At 31.3% G+C, this 27,397-nt stretch overlaps 2 protein-coding genes across 3 annotated transcripts in view; one reads left to right on the top strand and one right to left on the bottom strand.

The window, feature by feature from the left end:
* Positions 1-17,164, top strand: part of LOC145277728 (protoporphyrinogen oxidase-like) — a 48,727-nt gene extending 31,563 nt beyond the window's left edge. The window contains exons 9-11 of one of the 2 annotated variants that reach the window (XM_080129431.1): positions 515-628; positions 2,802-2,951; positions 17,010-17,164. In XM_080129431.1, coding sequence (XP_079985557.1) covers positions 515-628; positions 2,802-2,951; positions 17,010-17,042 — 297 coding nt within the window. In that variant the 3' untranslated portion in view covers positions 17,043-17,164. Of the gene's footprint in view, positions 1-514; positions 629-2,801; positions 2,952-8,055; positions 8,276-17,009 lie in introns of those variants that run through there. The other variant, XM_080129430.1, reaches the window with a different exon arrangement.
* A 100-nt stretch (positions 17,165-17,264) lies between these two features.
* On the bottom strand, positions 17,265-27,397 carry LOC145277729 (uncharacterized). The gene is made up of 2 exons (XM_080129432.1): positions 25,640-27,397; positions 17,265-18,658 (listed from the first exon to the last, which is right to left on the bottom strand). The coding sequence occupies exon 2, from the start codon at positions 18,599-18,601 to the stop codon at positions 17,762-17,764; it is 840 nt and encodes a 279-aa protein (XP_079985558.1). The 5' UTR covers positions 18,602-18,658; positions 25,640-27,397; the 3' UTR covers positions 17,265-17,761.

Raw genomic sequence — 27,397 nt, 5'->3', positions numbered from 1 at the left:
ATCGACTCTAAATTTTTATGGCCTTTCTTTCTCAACAAATCTTTCTTGGGGTTTATGTATTAGATCTATTGCTCTTTCTGTTTCTTGTAAAATCACTTCTCTATTGCTCTAAACACTTTCTTAGACTTAAAGCTGTCATCTATCTCTAGATATCTACTATCAAACCATGTATAGAATATTGTTGTCATATTTGGGCTGATGAATCTCTGTCCCATTTGAATATTCTTGATAATTATATCTTCATGTGTGTTGTCTTTCTCTGAGGACTAATTTTCCTAGTTGGAATGAAAAGCTGGCTGTGTAGTGCTTAAAGTTCTGTTACATGAAGCGTACAAGATCATTTACTAGTTGTGAGATTACTGGACTTTTCTTTTTCAGTGGTATCTAATATAGTTTTTTTTTTTTCTTTAACTCGTATAAAAGTTCTGGCATTGTGACATTCCTACTTTGTAACATGATAACATTATCATGATAGCAATACTAATAAGCCGATCATTGTTGTTTTAAATTTCAGGGTTTTGGACATCTCCTTCCTGATATTGAACACCCACATTTTCTGGGAGTCATCTATGATTCAAGTCTTTTTCCTTCTCAAGACTGCCAGAATACTCCTACAACACGGCTAACTGTAAGTTTTTTTTTTTTGTGTGTGTTATAGTTCTTTTAAATTTGTGCAGATCATTCCCATGTGTGTATTTGTGTTATTTTATTTTGGTATTAAATATCTGTTTTAAATTATTTGTTGTAAATATGAATACTGCTCCTATATCTGGGGAGGTGTTACTCAGAACAAACTGCATTGCCTAGGCAGACCTTAAAATTTATTACCAAAATTTAGTGAAGAACGATCTTTTGTTTATTACCTCCCTTCCCATAAGAGATTTTGCTAGTCCCTACTACCCCATCATTATTTTTATGGAAGGTGCTCGATTGCGCTTTAATCTCTGGTGCTTCACTTGTTCTTGGAGGTTACTTGCATCAGAAACCTGGAACCGGTTTTCTACAAGCAAAAAGAAGTTATGTTGAAATTATTCAAATATATACTAGCATCTTTTGGAGAGTAAAATTTTTACTTCACTTGTCATGAACATTTGTTTTGTTTATTTTGATTCTTATATCTTTAAAAAAGATGTCGGATGTAAATAACCATTAATAACTTTTATTATGTTTTTTTTTTATTTTAATTCCAATACTGACTTTCTCTCCCCCTTTGTCATATTGACCGATTACACCTTAATAATACATCGCATCAACAAATTCATAACCCACCAATTATACATTTATCATATCTTTAAACTAACAGAAAATGCTAGAAACCTAAACAAGTACATTCACAACAATAACTCGTTGTTTTTCTACCATTACAAAAAAAAACTTTCCGTTTTTTTTTTTCTTTCCGTTTTTTTTCTTTCCGTTTTTTTTCTTTCCGTTTTTTTTCTTTCCGTTTTTTTTCTTTCCGTTTTTTTTTCTTTCCGTTTTTTTTTTCTTTCCTTTTTTTTCTTTTTTTTCTTTCCTTTTTTTTCTTTTTTTTTTTCTCTGTATGCTTAACATCAGGAGAATTTCTACAAGCAGATCTTTTAGGAAAGATTTTCTGTTTAATGAACACATTGCCACAGAACTGCTTCCCTGCAGATGTCTTTTTTTCCAATCCAATGTTATGTACTGTCTGCACAAGTATCCGAACTTGGTCTATTCCATCAATGATTCTCAGTCCTTTCGTAAAGTTCATCTCTCATCTGAAAATCATTCCATCTTAAAGTTTTTTCATTTCTTTATCTGCTTGGAATCGTCTTATAAATATTGGTACTAATATTTATTTGGATTTTGTTTACAGTTTTATACAATCTGTAATTCAACATTTCAATATTTCATTTTATATATATATATATATATATATATATATAAAAAAGAAAAAAATTTAACACCTATCGCAGACTTAGCACCTACATAATCCGATTTCTAAAAAGTTTATAGTTACAAAAAAAGAATTCAACTATATAAGGATGAAAAAAAAAAGCCTTAACTAAAATTGTTAAATTGACTTAGGACTTGCATAAGCCGACTTCTCAAAAGTCTACAATTAATTCAACTATATAAGGATAAAAAAAAAAGAAAAGAAAACCTTAACTAAAAAATTTTAAATAGAAAACTGGGATCCTCAGCTGCCTTCCATGTAGCTGTTTCGGAGATTTAAAAACAGGACAGCTGTAAAATACATGGCTCCCCAGTGGGAAATACCACTTCCGCAATAACAAAATGTAGAACAATACAGTTACTATTTATACTAATATATAAAAAAATAAATAAATAAATAAAATATTAATAATATATATAAGTAAATTTAATAAGATTACAAGATATATTCTGTGACATGTAAACTAGCATATAAATGCTATGAGAATAAAAATTTAAATATATAAAATCCGATCCCGCATTTTGCTAAATCCTAACCTCTGATGAGAAGGAAATATTTCTTCAAAACACTGCGGATTAAGGACTATCCATTTATTTTGTGCTTCCTTTTTAAAATTAAATGTTTTTAACTCTTTTTCAAAGTGTTTTTTAACATGCTTTATTAACTACTTGTTGTTTATATATATATATATATATATATATATATATATATATATATACACACACACAAATAGCTACATATTGTTCTTTAATAAAAAGTGAAGGATTATGAGGCTAGAAAGAGGCTTAGATAAAAGTTCAAAATCTTGGCATTTTATTTTCTTATTTGTGCAATTTTTGTGTTAGGTGAAAGCTGAGAAAAATCTCAAGATGTTTTTGTATTTCAGGTAATGATGGGAGGCAGCTGGTTTGACAAGCTCTGTGAAATCTGCCCTGACATGTCGGAAGAGAGCTTTAGAAATTTGGCTGTAAAATCGGTTGCTGAACAGCTTGGAATTTCTGCGAGTCTACGAAGATCTAAAGTTCTCCTACAGAAAGTAAGTTTTATTTCATTTGTAAAAAAGAACAAAAATGAGAAAAAAAATGTTTTTCTTATATTTCTGTTATCCCCCCCCCTCCACTCACACTGCTTGATTTTCTTTTCATACGTTTCAACAAACATCTACAAAGTTGGTATTTTTATAATTGATATTTCTCTTGATGTATATTTAAAATTTAAAGAAAAAAAGATTTATTTGGAGGTCAAATGGTCATTTATATAATTTACTGTTATCAAGACATTGGCCTTCGGGACAAGATCACAGTGTAGTATCTGATCTTCAGATGCTGCACTTCAATTTCTTGTTCTCTGTCAGTGGAGGAGGAATCCTTCACGACTGAGACAATTTTTATTTTTGTTCCTTTTCTCCACGTTAAAAAACGACCCTGGTGTCTAACTCTGTCCTGTGGGGAGGCATTGTAAATAGGGACATACATGCATCTTTTAATGTTGTCATGTCGTCTGTTTTCTAACCATTTACTCAAGGGAAGTAACTGATTTATTTTCATAAAGTTATTTTCCTTACTCTGACTCTGGTTGTGTGTGCATATGTGTGTGTGTGTGTACAGTGAGAGGAATGGACAGGGCAATGAAGAAAGAACTATGGAGGAAATGTGAAGAGGGAAAGATTGAGCTATGTTATACTTTTATCTGGGCGAAATGCTTGGTAATCCTACTAGTCTATTATATAAAAGGCAGCTGTGTGTGTGTGTGTGTGTGTGTGTGTGTGTGTGTGTGTGTGTGTGTGTGTGTGTGTGTGTATATTCAGCTAAAAGTCCCAAAGTACAAAACAAAAACACACAAATTGACATATTCTTGATCAACATTACCCCTAAATGAGTAATGTTTAAATTTTAGAGTCAAAAATTAATTTTTTTTTTTTTTTTTTTTTTTTTTTTTAAACTGGTGCAAAACATATTAGGAAGAGTTGGTTTTCCAGACAGTTCATTTACTAAGTAAAGGGAAATAACTCTGATTTTTAATCGAAGAGTAACTTACCCTGCTAGTTATGCTATAAGACGTTTCCATTTTCTCTTCTCTTTCTTTTGTTTAGGCATTAATGCCAAAATGTACAAAATATTTTCTTTTTCCTGCCATCTCCATTTTTAGTCTATTTTTTCTTAATCATATCAAACATGTTAAAAGAAATTTGAAATCCTCCTCCCCATCTTTTATCCCCCCATCCCACCTCTATCTTTCTCGTTTTTTTTTTTTCTGCTTTTTTTCCTTTATCTCTGATATTTTGAAAAAGTCTTTTGTAAAAAATCACACCTTCACACATTTCTAAGGACAATGAAATATTAAAAATCTCACCATTGGGTTAATTTCTTCTCCATTTATCCTTCCACACATACATAGATATTACATATGATGGTTTTACTATCTCAAAATACAACTGAAAGCAAAGTCCTATACCAAGAGAAAACGGCTTTTCTCAAGAAAAATTTTATGAGAAATCGAATTGTATTAATTTTTTAGTGGGTGGGTAATAATATAATTGGATATGTGTTTGTGTCGGATATAACATCCATAAAACAAAGACTTTTCATTTGATTTATAACTTGAAAATTAGTAAAATTTAAAAAATGAAGAAAAAAGATGGCAATATAGGGCTCAGGACTGGGAGTAGAAATACACAGGTGTTCTTATTTAGTCCTGGACAACACTGTGGTGCAGAAATGAAAATATGAAGTAAACTCCCAAACCATTGCATAAATATTGGAAAATGTTTGGAAATGAATTCTGTGTATAACAACAGTTAACATACACTATGAACAAGATCAGCTGCCAAATTTGGCAGCTGGCCTGTTTTTGTATTCCTTGTTCCATTTTTATGTTATGGTATTCTTCTGGATTTTTTTTTTTTTTTTTTTTTTAAAGAGAGGTACCTCAAAATTATCAAAGACCTTTACCATCCTAGTTACTTCAAACACTAAGTCCATATTTACTGATTTCTATTTGAATGATTTTGAAAAATGAATAGATATACAAAGATTTATCGTCTAAAAACGACCACCTTTCATTTGTTTGCTTTTGTTTGTATATTGCGTCAATTCAACATTATAGTATTCTAGCTTGCTAACAGCTTCTTGTATATATATATATTATTCCTTATTGGAATTTTTTTATTTTTTAGATGAGCATTGTATGTTAATTTTATTTTAAAATAAAATAAAATAAAATAAAATTAGCTTCTGGTATATTTACATATTTATATATATAAATAGGGAAAATTCTGTGTAGCTTAATTGCCATATATATTTTCATAATTTACTACCTAGCTCTATTCACGTATTGAGCAATGTTGAAAAAAAATGATGCATAAATTTTTTTAATGGGATATAATATTTTATGTAGATATATATAATTTATATATATATATAAAGGAACAGACCAAATTATGTGTTCATCAATGTTTTGTCTTTATTGCAATCTCAACAATAAATGGAATAAATTTATTTTTATATTCAAAATTGAAATCAAATTACTGTGTTATTATTTAAATTTATTTTCTCTATTTTAATTTATTTTCTTTTTTTGTTTCTATAGTCAGTATTACATATTTATTAATTTATTATGTTTTTTGTTTTATGATTTTTATTTTTATGCTCATTAGTAGGATATGAAATCTGCAAAATACATCCACAGATGTGTCTATATATGCACACACACATACATACATATATCATACATATATTAATGGCCTGACAAGGCTACAGGGAAGACAACAGAAGCAGCAAAACTAAGTTGGCCTGCTAGGACACTATATATACAAATGTAGGCAAATTTGAGCATATTTTATTGGTTTGAAAATATAGGTTCTTTTTTACCAATTGTCATAAAATTATAACCATAGAATAGTATTATAATCTTCAAATAGTCTGCAAAATTTAACGTAATTTCGTCCCATTGAACCAAAGATATGAGCATTTCAATATTCAATTTGGCTATTGGTGTGTGTATATATATATATATATATATACACCACTTTTTTTGGTAATTTTATAAGTTCGAAATATCTCGGCGAATATTAAACGAATGAAGGTTTGTTGGCTATAAAGTGGGTGTTTGTTGGTTTTTTTGTTGTTTTTTTTTTTTTTTTTTTTTAACTATAATTAATATAAAAAAAAGTTATCCCCCACTTTTTAAAACTATAGTTTATTCATATCATTGAAATTACTCATTTCCTGGGATTTTAACTGTTGTTTTCGTTTTCAGCACCCTCGAAAACCTGTAGGGTGGTTAAAAGTGGTAATTTTAAAGGATTTTTTGTGGGTGGAAAGATACTGCACCTTTACCAATATTTCAATCATAGTCATTTGCTTTCCTATTTTTGTATATGAATTACAAAATATCTGATATTTCCCCTAAACCTCTGGCCTTGATGGAAGAGAAACTAAAACTTGCTGATATTATTTCAAATGATCTGAAATAACAACAAAGGGAGACTTGATTCCAAATATTTCTCATATGTTATATCTCCCCTCTTTGGTTTTCATACATGAAATAAATTTCACGGTGTATAAAGGTTATTTGATGCTGGAGATATTCATAACCATACCCTATTTCCAAAAGAGGAGAGATATAACATGTGAGAAATATTTGGACTCGAATCTTCCCTTGCTGTTATTTCAGATCATTTGAAACCATAGAAGCAAATTTTAGTCTCCCCTTTATCAAGCAAGGCCAGAGGTTTTGGGGAGATATATATATTTAAAAATACTATTAGTAGTATATATATATCATTTTCACTAATTAATTAATGCTAAATTACAGTGACTGAGTCTTTATTCATTTTCTTCTTCCCAAAATTAAAAACCTTCAATGCACTATATAAGTTCATGCAATAACTGTCGTTTATACAGCAGCATTGTTTCCAACAGTCTTCATCAGATGATAATTCTGGCTACAGGGATGGTTTCAGAATCCAATTCATCATAACCATTAGTCCAGGGCACCCTAGAAAAGACATTGGATTGTCGTCACTCTGCGGGATTGCCTTATCCATATTGACTGATAATATATCTATACTAAACCCAGGGTTGTTGGTTCGAGTCTGAGGGTAAGCAAGCTGGTCATTTAAGTTTATACTGGAAATGCACTATTAAAGCTCTGCAGATCTTATTTTTTACAGTGTACACTTGATGGCATTATCCACTTAAGGGAGTTAGAAGATATCTTGCAAATCCTTTATGGCATTACAAAGAAAGTGTTTATCTCCCTCCCACAGCAGAGTATGACACAAGGGTCAGAAAGTAAAATTTGAAAAGTAAATTAATCTGTTCTCAAAGGAGTGAGAATGTAAAGCCTGTGAGTATGAACCTCCTAAAACTGCACAGGACAAGCAACATACTGCAATCAACAGGGCACAACAAACCATTTTTTTTTTTTTTTTTTTTTTTTAACATGGAGGTCACCACTTATCAAGGCCCGGAAGCCACTCGGGGATAAGGGTTATTGCATGTACAGTAATCAATGGGATAGTATCGTAGTAATCGTTAGTATTGGAGATTTGATAAAGTGTCTTACTTAAGGGGGCGGTTTGTCAGGAATTTGTTTATGTTGGACTTGAAGACATCCAAGTTGTAGTCAGGTGGGAAACAAGCAATCAGAAGAGAAGTACACAGTTGTGTACTTCTAAGAAAGAAGCTCTGCTCATGGAATCTACGCTTGGATTTAGGCACAGATAAAGAGTGGGAAAAATTAATGACAGTGGTTTCAGCCAGACGGGTGTTTTTCATGAAAGATTGACGGGGGGGGGGGGGAATAGAGATTGGTATATACTCTGTTGGCTTTTGAGGAGAAAAAACTGATATCATTCGTTAAAACATGTTGCAAATATTAAGAAAAGGTCCTTTGATGCCATAAATGCTAAAGCAATAAAAAAAAAAATGATGTCATCCATTAAAACATGGATTATAGATAATCTGTGACCTTTCGAGTCGGTATAGACATTGGGTGAACAATCTGGGTACAGGGGTGTCTACACAGGGGTGAACCATCTGGGTACGGGGTGTCTATTAGAATCTAAACCTTTTATTCAAATAACATATATGTATATATATATATATTTTTTTCTTTTCTTTTTTTTTTTTTTTCAGAACTGCATTCCTCAGTATCAGCTTGGCCATAGAGATAGACTTAGTCGGATGCGAGACTACATTGCCTCACATCAACTTCCTTTAAGTTTGCTTGGGTCTTCATACAATGGACCCAGTGTCAATGATTGTATACTTAATTCTCGATTAGCTGTAGAGTCTATACTGCATTCCTAATGTTCGAGAATATTTTTTATAGAATAAAATATTTTGAATACAAAAATTCTCATCAATTTATTTCTGAAATAAATTGTCATTTTCCTTCTGATCAACTATAAAAAAAAAAAAATGATGTATTTTGTAAGAATTTAATTTTGTAAGCTAAATAACATGGCTTGCTCAAACATGCATGATAAGAAATATATATCCGTGTTGGGACGATTATTTGAAATTAGGAATTGAAAAAAATTGTTACTTTTTGGGATTTCAGAATTGATATTGGAATCAGAAAAAAATTTTGCCCATTTTCTGATGGCAAAACTGATACCTTTTATTATCTATTTTTATTTGATTTTCATTTAAGAAAAATCTTCCTCTGCTGACAGTAATAATAAAATAAATATTGATTTTAAACTACCAGTAAAGCTAAAATTTATAGATCACAAGTGTGCATTTATGTTTGAGATAATATGCGCATATTTAAGATGTTTTTTATGGTAATCGGGACAAAATAACTATTTTATAGTTGAATGTCTAAGAATTTATAAAGAATCAGAATTAATAATTGTATCAGAATTAGGAAAAATATTGGAATCGTCCCATCACTTATATATGAGGATAAATTACACATAAAATGAAATGCCATGAAGAAAGGATGTATGAAAAAAAGACAAAAGGAAAGCAAATCAAATACAGGTGTAACGATGTTGCATGCCCAGGTAACACGAATTCACCCTGTTTACAGGCTAAGAGTTAGGTGGGGTGTTTGATATGAGATTTAAGAAATTCGTTCCTTTCACCAAAACCCTAGAATATGATTTTTTTCACCAATAAAGTTGACAGAAAAGAAATTGTTCAGCAAAGTGAGGTTGGCATTGGCAACGAGAAGTATGGAGAAGGAAGATTTTGTCATTCAGCCAAGTGTCAAACCACAATGTAAGTGGTGGAAATTTAACCTGAAAGATAGAAGGGCATAGCTGATAATAAAGTTTCTTTGAAGCAAATGAGTTCGAGAAGGAGAAAGTGAGGGAAAAAGAGAGAGAGAAAAATGAGTTGGAGAGAAAGAAAGAAAAAAGAGAAATATGGTTTAAGATAGAGAAAGAAAAGAGTAATCTCCAAACAACAGAGGAGGAAATGCTAATCTTAAAGATGATGGCCAGAATTAAGGTTCAATAAAAAAGACATTTTTTCTGAATGTTTGGAAATGAGAGAAGATTTTCTTATTGCCATCGAAGAGTACAGATCGCTTCAAGCTCTTGTCCAGGAGCCAGAAACCTCCTCAGAAGAGCTAAGTTGAAAAGCTCTTGCTTCAGGCTAAGTAGATGTCTGAAAGAACCTAAGTTGAAAACATCCTGCATCATGAAACCATTAAGAACCCGAAGAATTAACTTTCCTTTGCACAAAGTGTACCCTGAAATATCTTATATTTTGTTTATAAAAAAAAATGATCTCCGAGTTATTATTAAATTGCTTTGATTTAAAAACCCAGTTAATTATAGTGCTGACACCATAACCAACCTAGACTGCACCGAGAAGAGCAATGTACCAGCGACACTAGAGAATCTATGAAGAGGAATACAACACGATGTCAAACCAACAAACAGCCAACTGGAGTGCAAAAGGTATTGCCACACGGACTTAGGGTCATGCGCATTTTGTGTGCCCTGGGCACCAGAGCAATAGTTTCCAGTGAGAGTCTGGTCACCCTTGAAGGGTCCACCACTAGACAAAGATAAAAATGTAGTCACCGGGACTTTTTGTAAGAGCATATTTTCTTGCCCATGTGTACGACGAGAACCCGCCCAGGGTGGAATTACATAGGAATGAATCATCAAAAATGAGCACTTTACCAGTTTTCCGAAGACTTTAAACGAAACCAGTTATGCTCTCATCTTTGATTTATTCTTGTGTTTATTTATTTATTTTTTGTACTTTTGTCTTTTTCACATGCACATATATTGTACACTTTAGCATAAAATATTAAAACCTGGGTATACCTTTTCCCACTTATACCAGTCTAGTTTTGCACCAACTAGGTTATCAGATTACAAATTTGATTTCTTTATATGCTTTCATTTCAGAACTAATTGAAATATCTAATTGTGGTAATGTGCAATAAATAGTTGTTTCTGTATACTATTGGTGGGTTTGAGAGCTGGAAACTATGGACAACTGAAAATATTGGAAAAGAGTGACTTGCATCATGATGATTGGCACTGAATTAAAAAGTTTGGAAATTTTAGTTGCTCTTTGAAGCCTGTGAAATGGGAATTGGAGAATTGCGATGATGTGGTTAGTAGGATGGATCGTAAAGAGCTCCATCCAAAATCCTGTATAGATTCTTGGGGTCAACATAAAAATTATCTCAAGAAAGTTGGAGGTTATACTCGCTGAAATGTTGTGAAAAACAATAATAGTAGCTTGAATAAAACAAATAATACAGAGTATCAATCCTCATCTCAAAAATACAGAAGCATGCATGAAACTTTTTACATTTGTCAAACATAAAATAAAATAAACAAAGATAACAAAAATAAAATAGCATAAATAAAATAACATAAAAATAAAAAACATATAAAATAACTAAAGTAATATAAACAAAAATAAATAACAAAAATAAAATAAAGATAGCATAAACAAAAAATAAAATAGCATAAATAAAGGAAGATAAACAAACAAAAATAAAATAACAAAAAAATTATATATTATTATATTATTTTATTTGTTATTTTATAAAATAATATAAATAAAATATAAACAAAAATAAAATAATAGGCTTATGTTTAGTAGTACGTTATAATTGAAAATTGATCCCCGACGATAAGTCATAAAAAATATTTTGAATTTTTTTTTTTTTTTAATCTGAAAGTTAAATTTGTAATCGATGAGATTTAACGTAAAAAGAAAAAGGAAAAAAAGTGTAAATTGTTGATTTTGAAGTGGGGGTCAATTTCCTAAATGTCCGCCAAATAATATAAAGAAAAATAAAATAACCCAAAGAATGTTGTTTATCAAAACATTTACCTCGTTTAAAAAATTAATGTATTTACTTTTTAATAATAGCAGCATTTTTTTATTTGTTTATATTTGTGAATTTGTAATAAAATTTTGTTAATGTTTTTAATAATCATTTTTAACCCCTTCTTCACACTTGTTTGTGTAAAAAATTAATTTTCAGACAAATTTAATGATAAAAAATAAATAAATATCAGTGTTTGCCAAAAAGTGATGCTTCTTGCAATGTCTGAGATAAGAGATACAGCTAAAAGTTACCGAGTTTCATTTAAAGACCTATTAAAAAAAAAAAACTATGCATGTGCCAAAAAGCAATGTGTGAGCGTTTCTTGCAATTGGACATACAAGTTACTTATTATGCGCCTTTCTGGCTGAAAAAGATCCAGAAATATTGCGAATTGATATATAAATAATGTGCTTGTGGCAGTTTATACAATTGTGTTTTGGACGAGTTTACTTGCGGTATATGGTGGATCAATTCTTTGATCCCAGTAGATTATTTTGAATGGTGTCTTATTACATAGACAGCTCGAGTTTTGCTGTGTTGATGACATGTAGCAGGCATACTTTTTTTTCTTTTTTTTTTGCTAACAGTTATTGTTCGTCTGTGATGTGTGTTGATTTTAGTTATCGTTTAAATAGCAGTAGTTGTTAAACTTATTAACAATGACAACACAATTATTTGGTGTTTAACAATTATTTAAAGTACATAATGTTATGATGTTACATAAGGCCCTATTGGTCTTCCGCATCCTGTCCCCCGTAGAGAGAGTTGACAGCTGTCCCAAATATAACCACTATCTTTTGTAGTTCATAAAACGAGGACGATTTTATCAGCTTATATTCTACATGTTTCTGAACCTGTAACTCTAATGAAATGTTTCATTTTTCCACTTCATCTAACCATGTTTTTAACACTCTTCTAACACACTCTGCATCCAACATACTCTTTTCACATTTGTCAGATAACAGTGAAAGAAAGTATTTCCTTCATTTTCTATTCTAAGCTATTATTAACTTTTCTTTTCTTTGTTCATTAAAATTAAATTTGCAGAAGTGATTATTTTTCTTTTATTATTATTATTATTATTAGCTATTATTAGGTATTATTAAGATTACACTCCCGTTTGTTTACTCATAGAAATAAATTTGCATATGTAATGAAGCAAACCAGGCACATGTATATTCAGTTTTATTATGAAATAAATTACTATTTTCACAAAATTAAAAACAAATCAAAGAATCTTAGATTTGTTCTTCATTTCGTGGGTTGCTGATGATTTGTTTGGATTTTTAAAAGCATTTTAAAAGACAGATCCACTGCATGAAACTATGGTACGTCTCTGAAATATGTACCATAGTTTCTATATAAATAATCTGTATTTTAGCTCTCACATTTGCGATCAAGCACTTTGATTTCTTTTCAACACATTCTTATGCCCTATATAGTAGAGCAGATTACTGAAACAATCTTTCACTTGGTGATACAAGCACCAAAATTGAAATTTGTCAGGTTTACTTTTGCATCCATCTTGAAAACTGGCAGCTATCTTGAATTTTATGACGGCTAACGTTCTTTTCTTAAAATGTATGTTCTGAACGTTATTTGTGCCAAGTTTGGTGCTTGTATCACTAAGTAAAAGATTCTTATGGAATATTGAGATAATCTGCCCCACTAATATATGATGTGTTTGGTGGAAGGACAACATAAGCGCCACTTGATACTTTTCACAAAAAAAAAAAGATTAAATGTTTGGAGCATAATGATACTTTTTTGAGCTTTTAAATGGGGTTTAATAATCGTGTAATGAAATAAATTTATTAACTATTTAAATACAAAGGCAATCTTAGAATGTCATTCTAACATAAAGTACAAATTTAACCAAATATAATTATAAACCATATAGAGGCTGTTGTAATTTCCTATTTTGCATAATGATTTGAATATTAACGCAACCTTTTCCGGGCTACCTATTTTTACAAAACATTTTTTTCTAGCAAGAACATGCGTCTCCAAGCCTGTGCTTTCTTTGGAACAACTACTGACATATTCTCCACTATTTCGCTTCTGTTTTGCTGTTTCTCTTTCCCACTGGTCAACCTTTTTTTTTTTTTTTCTTTCTTCCAGTCATATATAAAGGGGTTTATAAAATTAAATTTTTTAGATGTTCGACTAACAACAATGATGTTAATGCTCATTAATTTACAAGTCTGGATAAACTAAAACAAATAGAACATAATTAGATTGAGAATTTTAAAGAAAATCTATGGTTTTATGCATCCACATCTCAACAGACGTATACAAATACTAAAACACTTATTTTCACATAAATACTTAGAATTCAGCAATGATTTTTTTGTGATTAGATTCTCTTTGATATTTTATGCATTTTGAGACAAAAGTCTCAGAATTTCAACTTTTGGCACTTCTTTTACCGAATGCGGCATATATATATATGTGTGTGTGTGTGTTAGTGATGGAATGATTCCAATATTTTTCTTGGATGTGCAGCCATACACAATAAAATAATCCTATCAAAAGATTACCAGACAAAGCATCGATCTACAGTGCTGAAGTATCAACCATTGGTATGGCTCTCGATCTTATAGAATCTTCTAAAGATAAACAATTCATTATCTGCTCAGATGCCAAATCAGCTCCTAATATCAAATATTATGGGGTGCATAACGAGATCTGGTTCAGGGGAGGCCATATAGCATAGGAATATAGAGGTGGTAGATATTCAATATATGATTCACTCAAAACATTACAATACCTGATATATTTCACATTAAATGCAAAGGAAAAAAAAAACTACAAATTTCCAAAAGCAATAAACAAAATTTATACACATTAAATACTTCTCTTATAAACAAACATTTGCTTCTACCTACCCATACTAATAATACAATAATTTACAACACTTTTTAGTAGTTGCATGACAGATCTATTTTGTTTGTATGAACAGACATTTTGTGTTATACTAAGTCGTGGTTAGGCTTGGCACATACGCAATGATGTCTAGACTTATATAACTGTATAGGCTAGGAGGCAGCTCCACATAGACTCAACTTTGTGTATGTGGCTAGAGAAGCAAAGATGATTCAATTCGATTTTGTGATAAGACGTCCTACCCTATTCTCATCTTTCACCAGAAGTGGTCAGATGAGATGAAACTCCAAAGTACCACATTCTGTTTTTAGCAAAAACGAACCTTCTGAACAACTTTTTTTATATTCCAGTGTTTTCTTCAAATAAAGCTGATTCCTTTCCTTATTCAATTTCAGTTACATACGTCCAGACACGTCTAACTCTACCAAATGCAGGGATGTGCAGGGGTGGTGGTGCTAGGGGTGCTCAAATACCTGTCCCTTTTATTCCTGTTTTAAAAATGCCCTTTTCAGAGGAATGTATTTATAGGCCTGTGTCCTACCATTACCTATATTTTTGCCATTTTTTTTTTTTTTTTTTTTTTTTTTTTTCACTTGAGCACCTGCTCTGAAAAAGTTCTCTGCAGGTAACTGACCATATGGCATTCTTTATCTTGATATTCTTCCATCAGCTAATGACCTAAATCTCTAAATAAGCTAGGAATTCCAAAATCACTGACTACATCACAATCATAAAGCAAGGATTAAAAACAACAGAACATTTTCCTAGAACACCCTAGTCTAAAGCACAAATATATACTGCATGAAGCAATAACTGCATTAACAAATATATATTGGTGAAACTAAACATGAACTTAAGAATAGGCTTGATGAACATAAGAGATATAAAACAAATAACAATTCCTTAAATTACTCTTGTATATTACAACATGATCATTCCTTTAACTTTAAACAAGCTGAACTCATTAAATTCATTTGAAATAAATTTTGCCAAAGACTTCTTGAAGCAGCACTCATTATAAATGCTGATACAATTAAGCAACTTAGTGGCTTCTCCAATTTATTTTCTATAATTAGAAAACTAATACTAAACAAATAAAACTTCAAATTTAGATCCAGGATAGTTAGTTTTACACCACAAACCCAACAAACATTGATAGCATCAATATTAAAAAATAAATAAACAACAACAAAAAGAACTTGAATTCCATGTCATATACATGCAGCATATTTAAAATTTTAACGTCTATGCTTTTTCAAAAAAGAGGATAAAACATTCTTTCCATATCTTAGATGCACCACGTAAATTTTAAATTTTAACTTGTATGATTTTCTCCAAATCAGTGATTTTGAGAAAGTCTATAACAGTAAAGACAAAACATCAATGAACATATCAAGAATTTTCTGTTTTCTTTTTTCATTACAATGGATTATTAATTCCATAGTTATTATATATAATTTTTGGTTTTATTTGGTAGCAAAAAATCCAACAATGCTCAATTATTTAATGATAAGAGCATAATATACATTTATAATATTACTAAAGTTCAGCTCAATATGGTACCTTTTAAATTAAAACCCCAAGGAATTTTTGGCTTAAGTTTGTTCTCTCATCTTGAAACCTAAGGTACCATGTTCATCTGATCTTCTGTAAAATTATAAATAAATATTTTAATATTACATAACCCACATCAAATGCAAGGAACAAATTTCTTGCAAATTTGCTAAAAGATCAATTTTTTTTATTTGTATAAAATTGTTTCAGGCTACCATCAAGATATCTGTAATAGGTGGTGGTAGGCTGAAGAATATGCAAATGAAAAACTGTTTTGAATTTGTGTGAATTTTATTCTCTTAAATTAAAATAGTTTTTTTATATTTATTGGAAAAACTTTGTGTTATCCAAATTTATATTTGAAATATATATATATATATATATATATATATATACAAGATTAGCTCATGTTCACTGGCAACTTCAGCCATATTTGATCTATAATTTAATTTATGATTAAAACTCAAGAAAACTCAGTAATTTTTCACTTGGGTTCGTTCTCCCAGTTGAAAATCTAAAGTACAATGTTATCTGAACTTCCGTATTATATATATATATATATATATATTGAGTAAGATGATTGATAATTTATGATTAAAATTAAAAATCAGTTTCACAAGGAAGAACAAACAAAATCAATAAATTGTACGATCGTTTCAGAAACAGTTTTTATTGAGATAGACAATAAGTCTTGGACAATAATTTTACCATTTGGTTTTATGAAACAAAGACTCATCATCAGCAAAAATAGTGGGTGAGGGTTTAAAATAGCTCTAGGATATCTATGCCTATCGAGCTTATTATATATCTACATTACAACGAGCACTGTTTTCTTTTATTTTAATTCTATTAATGAATTTACTAATACATTAAAATAAACTCTGCTCATTAAACAGTTGTTCTAATCCCTTAATATATATATGTATATTTATAGGACAGTTCCAACATTTTTTATGATTTCAATACAATTACCAATTCTGATTCTTTATAAATTTCTAAATATTTAACAATAGAATTGTTATTTATTCCCGATAACCATAAAAGCACATGCAAATGTACAGATATTTTCTCAAACATAAAAATACACTTATGTGTGCCGGGGTGGGTGGGGAGTATAGATTTGTTTTAGTGTTACTCTAAAATCAGTAAATATTAATTATTTTATCATTACTATCAGCAGAGGTGTGATTTTTGCTTAAAGCAAAATCAAATATAAAAGACAATTAAAAGAATCGTTTTTGGCATCAGAAAATAGGCATAAATTTTTCCGATTCCGATACTGCCAAAAAGTTTTGATTTTTTTTTTTTTTTTTTTTTTTTTTTTTTTTTTTTTTAGACTCAGATTAATCGACCCAACACTCCCGACTGACTGTAATCACTCCCCGTACTGATGATTCCCAAAAGGATGAAACACTAGTGTGTGTAGGTATTAAAATATTTATAGTAATAATTATGTTAGCCCCTTTAAGAAATCGGTTATTATTGTTGAGCACTCTAAGTTAAAATTAAAGTCGGTCACTTAAGCTTACATGTGCAGATCATGATGTCATAATCATAAGATCACTCTCACTCGGTTTTGACATTTACACTTTAAATAAATGTTAATTTCAACTGTATTTCTTGCATTTAATGTTGGCCGTGTGGTTTGTTCCTTGCTAATGGAGTCAGAGATGGCTTCGTGGGTAGGTTCAAATCTCCTGACTGATTGTAATTATAACTTTTTGCACTGATAATTCCCGAAAGGATGAAACACTAGTACCTGTAGGTATTAAAATATTTATAGTAATAATATATATATATATATATATATATAATTAACTCAGAAAGATGTATGAATAAAAAGTCAATACAAAACATATATAAATGTTTATATCTTTTCTGTATTTATTTCCTATGTGTTGACGTGTAGGAATACAAAAGTCTTTTGAAAAGAATGTTCCCTTCAAAAACACATAATTTTCGACCAATCCTTCGATCTTCCTCAGTGTAAATATATATATATATATATATATATATATATAACTCAGAAAGATGTATGATAAAAATATATTGGTTCTTGAGTTGTTTTTTAAGGAAGCGACTAGTAATTTAGAGTATCAGAAGTTGACTTGGTCCAAAATTTTGCATACTGTTTGATGGCAAACAATTGTTTGGCTCCGTGAGCATGTTGGCAATATTCTCTGTTGTGGCCATGTTGGATATCACAGGTACAAGTTCGGTATTTTCTACCTGGTTGCAGGACTGAAAGTGGTCACTGTCTAGTGTGAATCCAGTTGAAACGTTATTAATGGTGGCAGTCAGCTCATTTGCATGCATGCGCATATGCTTGGTTATCTCAGCATTCCGGACAAACCCTTTGTTGCAAATGGGACATTTGCATGGTTTTTTGTGGATCCTTTTGTGTTTCACAAGGTTGGCTGAAGAGGTGAATCTTTTTGCAGAAAAGTCACACCTGAACGGGTGTGGTTTAGAATGGATCTGCATGTGTAAGGCCAGCACCTCATACTGCGAGAAGAACTGACAGCAGACGTCGCATTTGTATGATTGATCGGCTGCGTGAATCTTGCTGTGCTGCGTCAAATGAGACGCCACGAAGAAGCCACGCTGACAGAAGCCGTACTTGTATAGACGGTCGCCCATGTAACTGCGCAAATGACCTACCAGGTAGCTCTGCTGCATAAATCGGCGATCACAATGGTCACACTTGTATGTTTTCTCTAGTGTGTGAGTGCGGACATGATACAAAAGTGTTGTTGGCTTTCTAAATTCTTTCACGCAATAGTCACACTTAAAAAGCTTCTCAAGGTTGGGTTGGATCCCAGGATTGGGGTCAACTGGCATGAGGGTGGAAGAAGAAGGTGCTGTTGCCAGCTGAAGATGAGGAGAAAGAGGAGATGACAGTATGTCTAGTGGCATCAATCCTGCCATAGGATCATCATTTATGGGCTGATCCAACCAAGTTAGCTCCTGTTTCTTTCAGAGAAGCTGAAACAAAGAGAGCCATCATTGAAAAATTAGTAGATAGACAAGAAAAGTCATTTTTTTTTTTGTTTTCATATTTTTATTTATTAATTTTCACTTCAACAGCAAAACAAAAACAGGCAAAGATCTAAACATTCTTTAAACAATTATCTTAAACAAATGGGTCTACTGTCTAATATATATATATATATATATATATATATAAGGGAAAGAAAATTAAAACTGTAAGTTGAACTTTACAATCCAAATTTATTGTTTGACTGAATACTCCCCCCAAAAATTTTAAAAGTCCTTATTATGCGGAGTTTCAAAGAATGCTATTCTTGTTATTCTTATCAGAGGACATGAAGAAATCAGCAAATTATATTTGTAGCAATGCTAGAATTTGGTAGTTATGGCATTAAGTGAAATCGCAATTTATTGTAGTTATAAATTGCCAAAAAAAGAAGTGAAAAAATGTTAGATATGTAAAAAAAAATATAAAGAAACCGCGCATAATATTTCAGCTTACATGAAAATTCTCTCAAGTTGATCCAAAATGTGAAAATAGTTCTTAAGAGAGAATGGAGTCCAAAATTAAGTCCAGCGTGATGATGCATATAATCCGATTGGAAAACTTTCAAAACAGCTGAAATAATGAAAAATTTTTTTCTGGGCAGTGCAGTAGCCCAAAGATATATATATATATTAGTATGTGGGATAAATAACCGTTTTTATTCTATTTTTGGACATTTTTTAATCTACAGTAACAGTTTTCTTCATTAAAATTAAAAAAGAAAGTGGTATTAATCATCATACATCATGTACAATTATGCATTAAAAAAGATAAGGAGGATGTTATTTATGCTGCATCCTAATATCTTTACAATTATATAAAAGTCACTTTGTGTGTGAGTTCCTTCCTCATAGGTTCCTAAACGACTGATCCTATCTTTTGCAAATTTCACACAAAGGTAATTTATATGTCTGGCAGTGTTCTTAGATATGCTTTGTGCAGAAATTCATCTGATAAGTATCGGAAATCAAAAAAATCTGATTTTAAAAATAGTCTTTCTTTTATAGATAAAGAATTTTTACAGGTGTAACTTTGGCCAAAGTGGCGTAAAATTATTCCCCTGTAAAAGTTATTCTTTTGTATCTATAAAAGTAGAAAGATTATTATCAAGATCGTCAAGCCCAAATATCAACTGACATGAATAAACACAGACAGAATTTGATGAACGACATTATCATTATTATTTTTAATGTTTTTTGCGAATTAGTCCACCAGGCAAATTATTCCTCGTAATATATAATATTCAATGGAAGATTGATTCTATAACAATACATACGCAATCTACATAAATTAAAATATCATGTTTAAGCATATTGTAAGACCAGGTAATGCCGAGCATCCAGCTAGTACATATATATACGCACACACACACTGCATATCAAATTATTAACGAGTTTACATTTTTGAAAATATTTCAGGAACGAGTGAATAAAGATCCATGAAACTGAGAAAGTGCTTATGATATTATTCAGCTACTCCAGTCCAAAAATAAAAGTATTTAAAGTAGTATTAGGGAAACTATGGCAAAAGATAGGAATATCTGTTGATTTCAGTGTGTCAAATTATTAACGAGGTTGAGAAAAAAACACAATATACCCATAACTTGTTTATTGAAATAATATTCAAACATTACATAAACTAGGAAAAATCCTTAGAACACAATAACTACATAACAATTTTTACGTTGACATAATTAGTAGGGCATATGCGATCCTTTTTTATGAATGACTTGTAAAAGACGTTGGTCGACAGAATTAGTCAAATTTGTGATTCCGTCAACAGTTAATCCTCGCAATACCTCTTGGAAAGTATCCTTGCTCTTAAATTAGTGTTTGCTTGCATAGAGGCGTCGCTTCATGATACTCCAAAGGTTCTCAATTGGGTTCCAATCTGATGAATTTGCAGGCCACTCCATCTTCCATCACCCAGAAAACCCCAGTTGTTGCAAATACTCTTTGCTTTTGTTTGCTGCATGCGAGGGAGCATTATCCTGCATAAAAATAATGGTTCTTCTGAACGTCAATCTCTGCTTCTTCAGCTATGGTTCAAAGTGCTCCTTCAGAAAAGCTATGTAAGCATTTGACGTCATTTTTATGCCTTCTGGGACTCTCCATGGGCCAACTAATGTACCTCCGATAATCTCAGCCCATACCATTATCCCACTACCACCTTGTTGGTGCCTTAAACGCTGATGACGATGTCGTTCATCTAGGACCCATCACTTGCTCCAGCCATCCGGGCCATCAAGATTGACATGCACTTCATCCGTGAACAAAACTTTAGAAAAATCCGTTTTCATGTTGTCTTCTGCCCATTTCTATCTGTTTTGTATGTGATGTTGATTTAATGGAGGCTTTGTCACGGCTTAACAGACTTTGCCACTTATTTCAAAAGCGATATCGAGTACTTTTTGAGACATTCTTTAATCCGGCTTGGTCAAAGACTTCTCGTCTTGTCTGCTCAGGGTACTTAACAACTTCACGTTTAATTTGGAGTAGAGAACGGTGTGAAACAACTCTAGATTTACCTTTATCAGCTCTCTTACGTACCTTTGTAGGGTGCTTGACAAAGTTCTTTATAGTTTGATGGTGCCATCCAATCATTTTCGATATTTCGAGGATAGTTTTAACTTTTGTTAGCTATTCTGTAATAGGACTCTTTTTAGAACTACTCAACCCACCTTTACGACCCATTTTATTGATGAAACAAACTGCCTTGTTAATAACTTGACACATCTCAAATACCGTGGAGTCAGCAATTACGATAGCAAGTTCTTTACATTGCAATGAACAGTACGAAAGTTTCACAGTACGTGCAGCTCAGCATTGCCAACGTTTCCGAAGCTTTTGATACAAAACTACAGGTAAGTTTCTGAAACTAGTAAAAAAAAATGTTATCTCATTAATAATTTGACACGCAGTGTGTGTGTGTATATATATATTGACGGAATTTTATTCCTCAACAACTATGAACTTTGAATATTTGTTTTCAAATATTTCAGAAAACAAGCAATTTCGTTGTTTACCCACATAAACATTTGGATAAAAAAAAACAAAATTACAGGAACAAATTGTCAGAACAATTCAAGAATATTGGATTTTAAAATATTGACCGGTTTTGATGGTATACAAGGATATTGAGAATGTTTAGATAAGATTTTTAACAATCAAAACTTACTGGTCGTTGTGCCGATGTGGCAAAGAAATAAAAGGTTGAAACAAGAAATGAAACCGTTTTTAAAAATTTTATTTTCTTCAACATTTATGTAAAAAAAAACTGTTTAAATAAGATTGTATATTCAGTTTCTTTTAAACTGCTTTTATCAAGATACTCATGGACCGCCACAGTGCAAAATTTAAAGATTTGTAGCTGCTTGTTGAATCTGACTTTTGTGGTGTGAGATGGATTACATATTTCATCTAGAAAATACTACTTTTAAATATTTTATTGAGATAATTTTTCTAAATTAAAAGAAAGTAACTTTGTACTCAAAAATGAAAAAAAAAAAAAATGCACCGAAGTAGTTTCAAGCAGAGTTTTCTGCCTCTGCATTGAAACCAGCCAATAATAGGACAAAAAAGTAACTATTCAATGGAGGTTTGCGGCTAGAGATTTAATCCTTAGCCTCCAATATCAACATTAGAGGGTTCCTGTAATGATTTTGTCCCTGTTGATTTTGCGGTGGCATGCTATTTCTGTGCAGTTGTAGGAGCTCTACACTTCCAGGTCTCTCTTTGAGGAGGTTAGTTTTTTTTACTAATCGCCTGAGGTGCCCTTATTGGGGAATGCCAATGGGATTACCCCAGGCATTTTTTGCAGGTCAGAGTGCCTCTCCTCGGGGGTGCTGACTTCTCAATCACACTTTCTGACTTCAGTTTCTTGGAGTGGGAGAGAAGTAAATCTCTTCAATGGAGGTTCGCTCAGACAATTAAATTCTTTCTCATTTCGAAATTATTCCTTTTCAGTTGTGATTTACATAATGAATTGGCCATTTCTCGTCGATTGTGTTATGTTTGAAAAAAAAAAAAAATTATTTTAATTTTTCTTATTAGTTACTCATCTATTACTAACGTTCTAGTATTCTATTATTTTTCACCCTCACATACTGTAGTTTGACCCACATGCCCTTATTCGTTTCTGCCCTCTTTCCCTCTTTTTTTTTACTAATTGTCGAAATTTATAAATAAAGGAAAAAAATAAGATGGGAATAGTCCATTATAAACAAAAAGGAATATCACTGCAAGTAATAATATTATTTATAGAGGGAGAGATGCGAGCAGAAAGATACCAAATTTGAGTTTTGGGTAATCATGGTTTCCCGTGATAATTCTATCGAAAAGGTGTAAAAGATTGTGACATGCTGAACGTATTGATATCAAAATCAAGTTAGTATTTATTATGTATGAAATAGCAAAAAAAAAAACTTTAAAATTATTAAATAAGCTGACATACTGGCATATTTCTCAATATGCCTGTCTGTTTTGCCAATATAAATTGTTGGTATAAAAAATTGGAATGGAACATAGAATATGTCAGGATACTGAAATGTTGTGAAACAAATATTTTTATATATTTATTTTTAGACTTGCAAAAACAATTATGTTAAGAAGCAAATATTTTAATAAATATTTTAAGCCAATAACTTTTATATAACTCACTAAAATACTTTACTTTCTATTTGTCCGATATATTCTACATTCTGTCATCATTTTTATATCCACTAGTATTGATTAGCAAAACAAGCAGCCATATTGGAAACATGCCAGTATGTCCATTTCTTTACTAATTTAAAAAGTGCATTTACTTTTTCTATTTTTTTAATGCCAATACATTCAGCATGTCATAAACGTAAAAGAAAATTTTTTGAGAGTTATTGCATATAGTTTTTCTGATAAAATTATTATGCTGGGAAAAGATTATGGAATTGTGTCTTTTATTATTATTGTTTAAATTTGCAAACTCATCTATTCCTTATCCAACAATCTAAACTGAGCTCATCATTGTTTTCTAGTGTGTGTGTGTGTGTATGTATATATATATATATATATATATATATATATCTACATATGTGATGGGACGATTCCAATATTTTTCACGATTCTGATACAATTACCAATTCCGTACTAAATTCCTGATTCTAATACAATTACCGATTTCATTTCCGATTCTTTATATTTCTCTAAATATTTAATTATAGAGTTGTTATTTTCCTTGATTTCTCTAAAAAACACATGTTAAATGTGCAGATATTTTTCTAAACGTAAATTTACACTTGTGAAGGATGATCTATCGATGTTAGCTTTACTGGTATTTTAAAATCAATAAATATTTCTTATTTTTTAATTATTATCAGCAATGAGAGATTTTGCTTTAAACAAAATAAAATAAAAAAAAAGACAATTAAAAGAATTGTTTTGGCATCGGAAAATAGGCACCAATTTTTCCGATTCTGATACCCCCAAAATTTGCAATTTTTCCGATTTCTGATTCTAATTAATCGTCTCAACTCTAATATATATATATATATATATTAGCATGCCGCCCAGTTATAAAATTTGCTTAAATATGATATTTTAACTTTTGAAAATTTCATATTCATTATTACAGAGCCAATTCTCTAGTGATATATTGTACTCAGTATATAGTTGTGATTTCAAAAGTTTAAAAAAAAAATATGACTTGGGTGCCATCAGCTAGAATCGAAACCAAAACAGTGCTCCAATGTTATTTGTTACCATCTGAGCTAACGACAGATAGATATCAAAACTTAAAAAATTAGCCAACTTTAACGTATAAACGTATAAATATAATGTATAAATATTTGCATATGCATAGATACAAACTTTCAGTAAATTTACTCCTGCTCAGTTCTAATTTTGACTCCTTAGCAACTATTTTTTATGGGCTAAAAACCAAACCAAAATTATTCCACAGGTATGAATCTCCTATGTATCAATTTCAAGTCTGTAAATCAAAAATTGACAGAGCAGTTTGGTAGAAACCATTCCACCCACATAGAGACAAGGTCACTTTATATATATATATATATACTAGCAAATCTACCCGACGTTGCCTGGTATTAAATGTAACGTTAAATTCCTTAAAAAAAATAGAGGAAGTAAAAAAAAACAAAAAAAAACAGAAAGAAACCGAGACATGTGAATGCAAGCATGATGTTATGTAAACAGGTCACTTCTTGTAAGTAAAAAAAAAAAATGCTCGCGCTGAGATTGAAACCAAAACCTAAGACAATGAGTCAAGTATGATAAGAATTACGTCAGCTTGCCACGATCTTTAAAAAGTGTTTTCAAACCTACTTATTCTTAACATAAAGCAGTTATCAAGTGAACAATTCATGCATGCACAGTCATGAAACAGTTGACAAACAGATAAAAATTTGATGACTCCCAAGTACCAATTCTTCAATTTTTACCCCTTAGCAGCCCTTTTTCCGGATGAAAACCGATTAAGTTTTCCACATGTCTGAGTATCCTGTATACCAAATTTCAAGTCTGTAGATCAAAAGTTTGTTGAGTATATAGGTTGAGAGTTGTCCTCTCACACACGTATATTTTCACTTTTATATATATACTAAAAGATGTACCAGGCGTTGCCCGGTATGATTCATAACATTAAATCCCTTTAAAAAAAATGAAAAAAAAAAATTTGAGATATGGCTCTGCCAGTATTATATTTTTTCTAAACAGTTCACTTCTTGTAAGTAAAAAAATACTTGAGCTGAGATCGAAACCAAAACCCAAGATAATGAGTCAAGTACGATAATGATTAAACTAGCGTGTCACAATATTTAAAAGGTGTTTTCAAACCTACTTATTCTTAACATAAGTAATCTGTAACGTGAACTATTCACACATGTGCATTTGTGTAACAGTTTGCAAATAGATAAACATCTGATGACTTCCACTTACCAATATTTCAATTTTAACCCCTTAGTAGCCCTTTTCTCCAGACGAAAACGGATTAAAAAGTTTTCCACATGTCTGAATATCCTATATACCCAATTTCAAGTCTATAGATCAAAAATTTGTTGATATAGGTTGAGAAGTGTCCACACACATATTTTCACTTATCTATAATATAAATCTCGCCTGTCTGTTTAACTGTATGTATGTATGTATGTAAATATGTATGTATATCTCAAAACTTTTGACAGAGGTGACGGATCCTTACAAGATTGGTATCAATTTGAAGCTCAACGGACAACAAATATCAAAAAATTGGCTAAAAACATTAATTCCTTCACTCTAAACTCGGCCGTTTTGTACATAGATGGGTTGATTTTTTTTTTTTTTTTTTTCCGGACATTTTAGCAAGTCATAGTCACCGTTGGATTGACTTCGGTTAATTTCACTGCTTTTGACTTCCGGTCGCGTCATGGAGACATTGGCTAAGACATCAGATTTTCTTTCACTTTCTTTTCCGCCTTTGCAGCATGTGTTTGACCTGCCTGCCTACTCCACTTTTTTTGCTTAACACACACCTTCAAACACCCGGGCAACGCTGGGCACCCAAGTTAGTATATATATATATATATATATATATATATATATAAAGATAAATAGTTAATTTTAGCACATGTATTTTCTGAAATGCATAAAAGCTTGAGCATTTTGTTAGAATACAAAAGTTTAAATTTTTTTTTCATTGATAAAGAATGTATTTTCAATAATATTAATATGTTAAAATTTTGGTGATCATGTACCCCTACTCCCTGTCAAAGAAAACAGGGGGAAGGAGAGGCTTTCAGCAAGTTCTATAATGACCTAAAAGTCCTGTTGAAGACACGTAACTTCTGTACTTAATGCAGTGACTCACTTTTGCAGGATAAGATTGTATGTGTCCATGACGAGTTCACCAAGCAGGATCTGCTAAAAGTACAGAACCTCACTCTACAAGAAGAGTGTAGCCATATTCTACAAGAAGAGTGTAGTCATATGCAGAAAGGCTTAAATAACCTCAATCCACAGTCAAGGAATGGGATCAGATACAGCCCAGGTGATGAGGGTATGTGAAATCATTCAAGTGAAAGAACCAATCTCCGAAAAAGAATACCTATTTTGTGGCTACACACATGTGCCAAAATGCAGCAGATGCCCAGCCAATGGCAAATTGTGTGAGGCATGCAATGAGAAGAGACACTTTGAGTCAAAGTGTTCCAATAAAGACAGAATCACACAAAAACAGAGACATAACACTCAAACAAATGAAAACAAGAAGCATGTTGCACCTCCATCCTGAGTTCAACAACTAGACACATCATCATCAGAGGAGGAGGATGAAAAATACACTCACCAGGTGAATGCAATAAAATCCCCCAAAACAAAAAAGGTAAGAGAGGCCAAATGGCTTATGTTTCTGGACAAAAATGAAGTTGTTTTCAGCCTGAAACAGGAGCATCTATTAATACTCTCCCTGAAAAGTTTGCCAAGAGGATGAAATCATGTAAAGTGGTCTTATCAATGTTGATTAAATCTCTGATGAAACCACTCGATGTATGCTGAAGAAAAAAAAAAAAACACGACAGACTTACTCAGCAAAATTTGTAATATTACAAGGTGAAGTTGACCATCAATCGCTATTAGGCCTGTGGGCGAGCATACGAATGAGCCTTGTGAAGATAAAACAAAATATCTTTCAAAGAAAGCTGAATAAACAATTTCAAGATA

Source organism: Euprymna scolopes, chromosome 6, assembly GCF_053919585.1.
Source record: "Euprymna scolopes isolate OS-2025 chromosome 6, ASM5391958v1, whole genome shotgun sequence".
Lineage (NCBI taxonomy): Eukaryota > Metazoa > Mollusca > Cephalopoda > Sepiida > Sepiolidae > Euprymna > Euprymna scolopes.
This window is presented reverse-complemented; position numbering and strand designations above follow the sequence as displayed.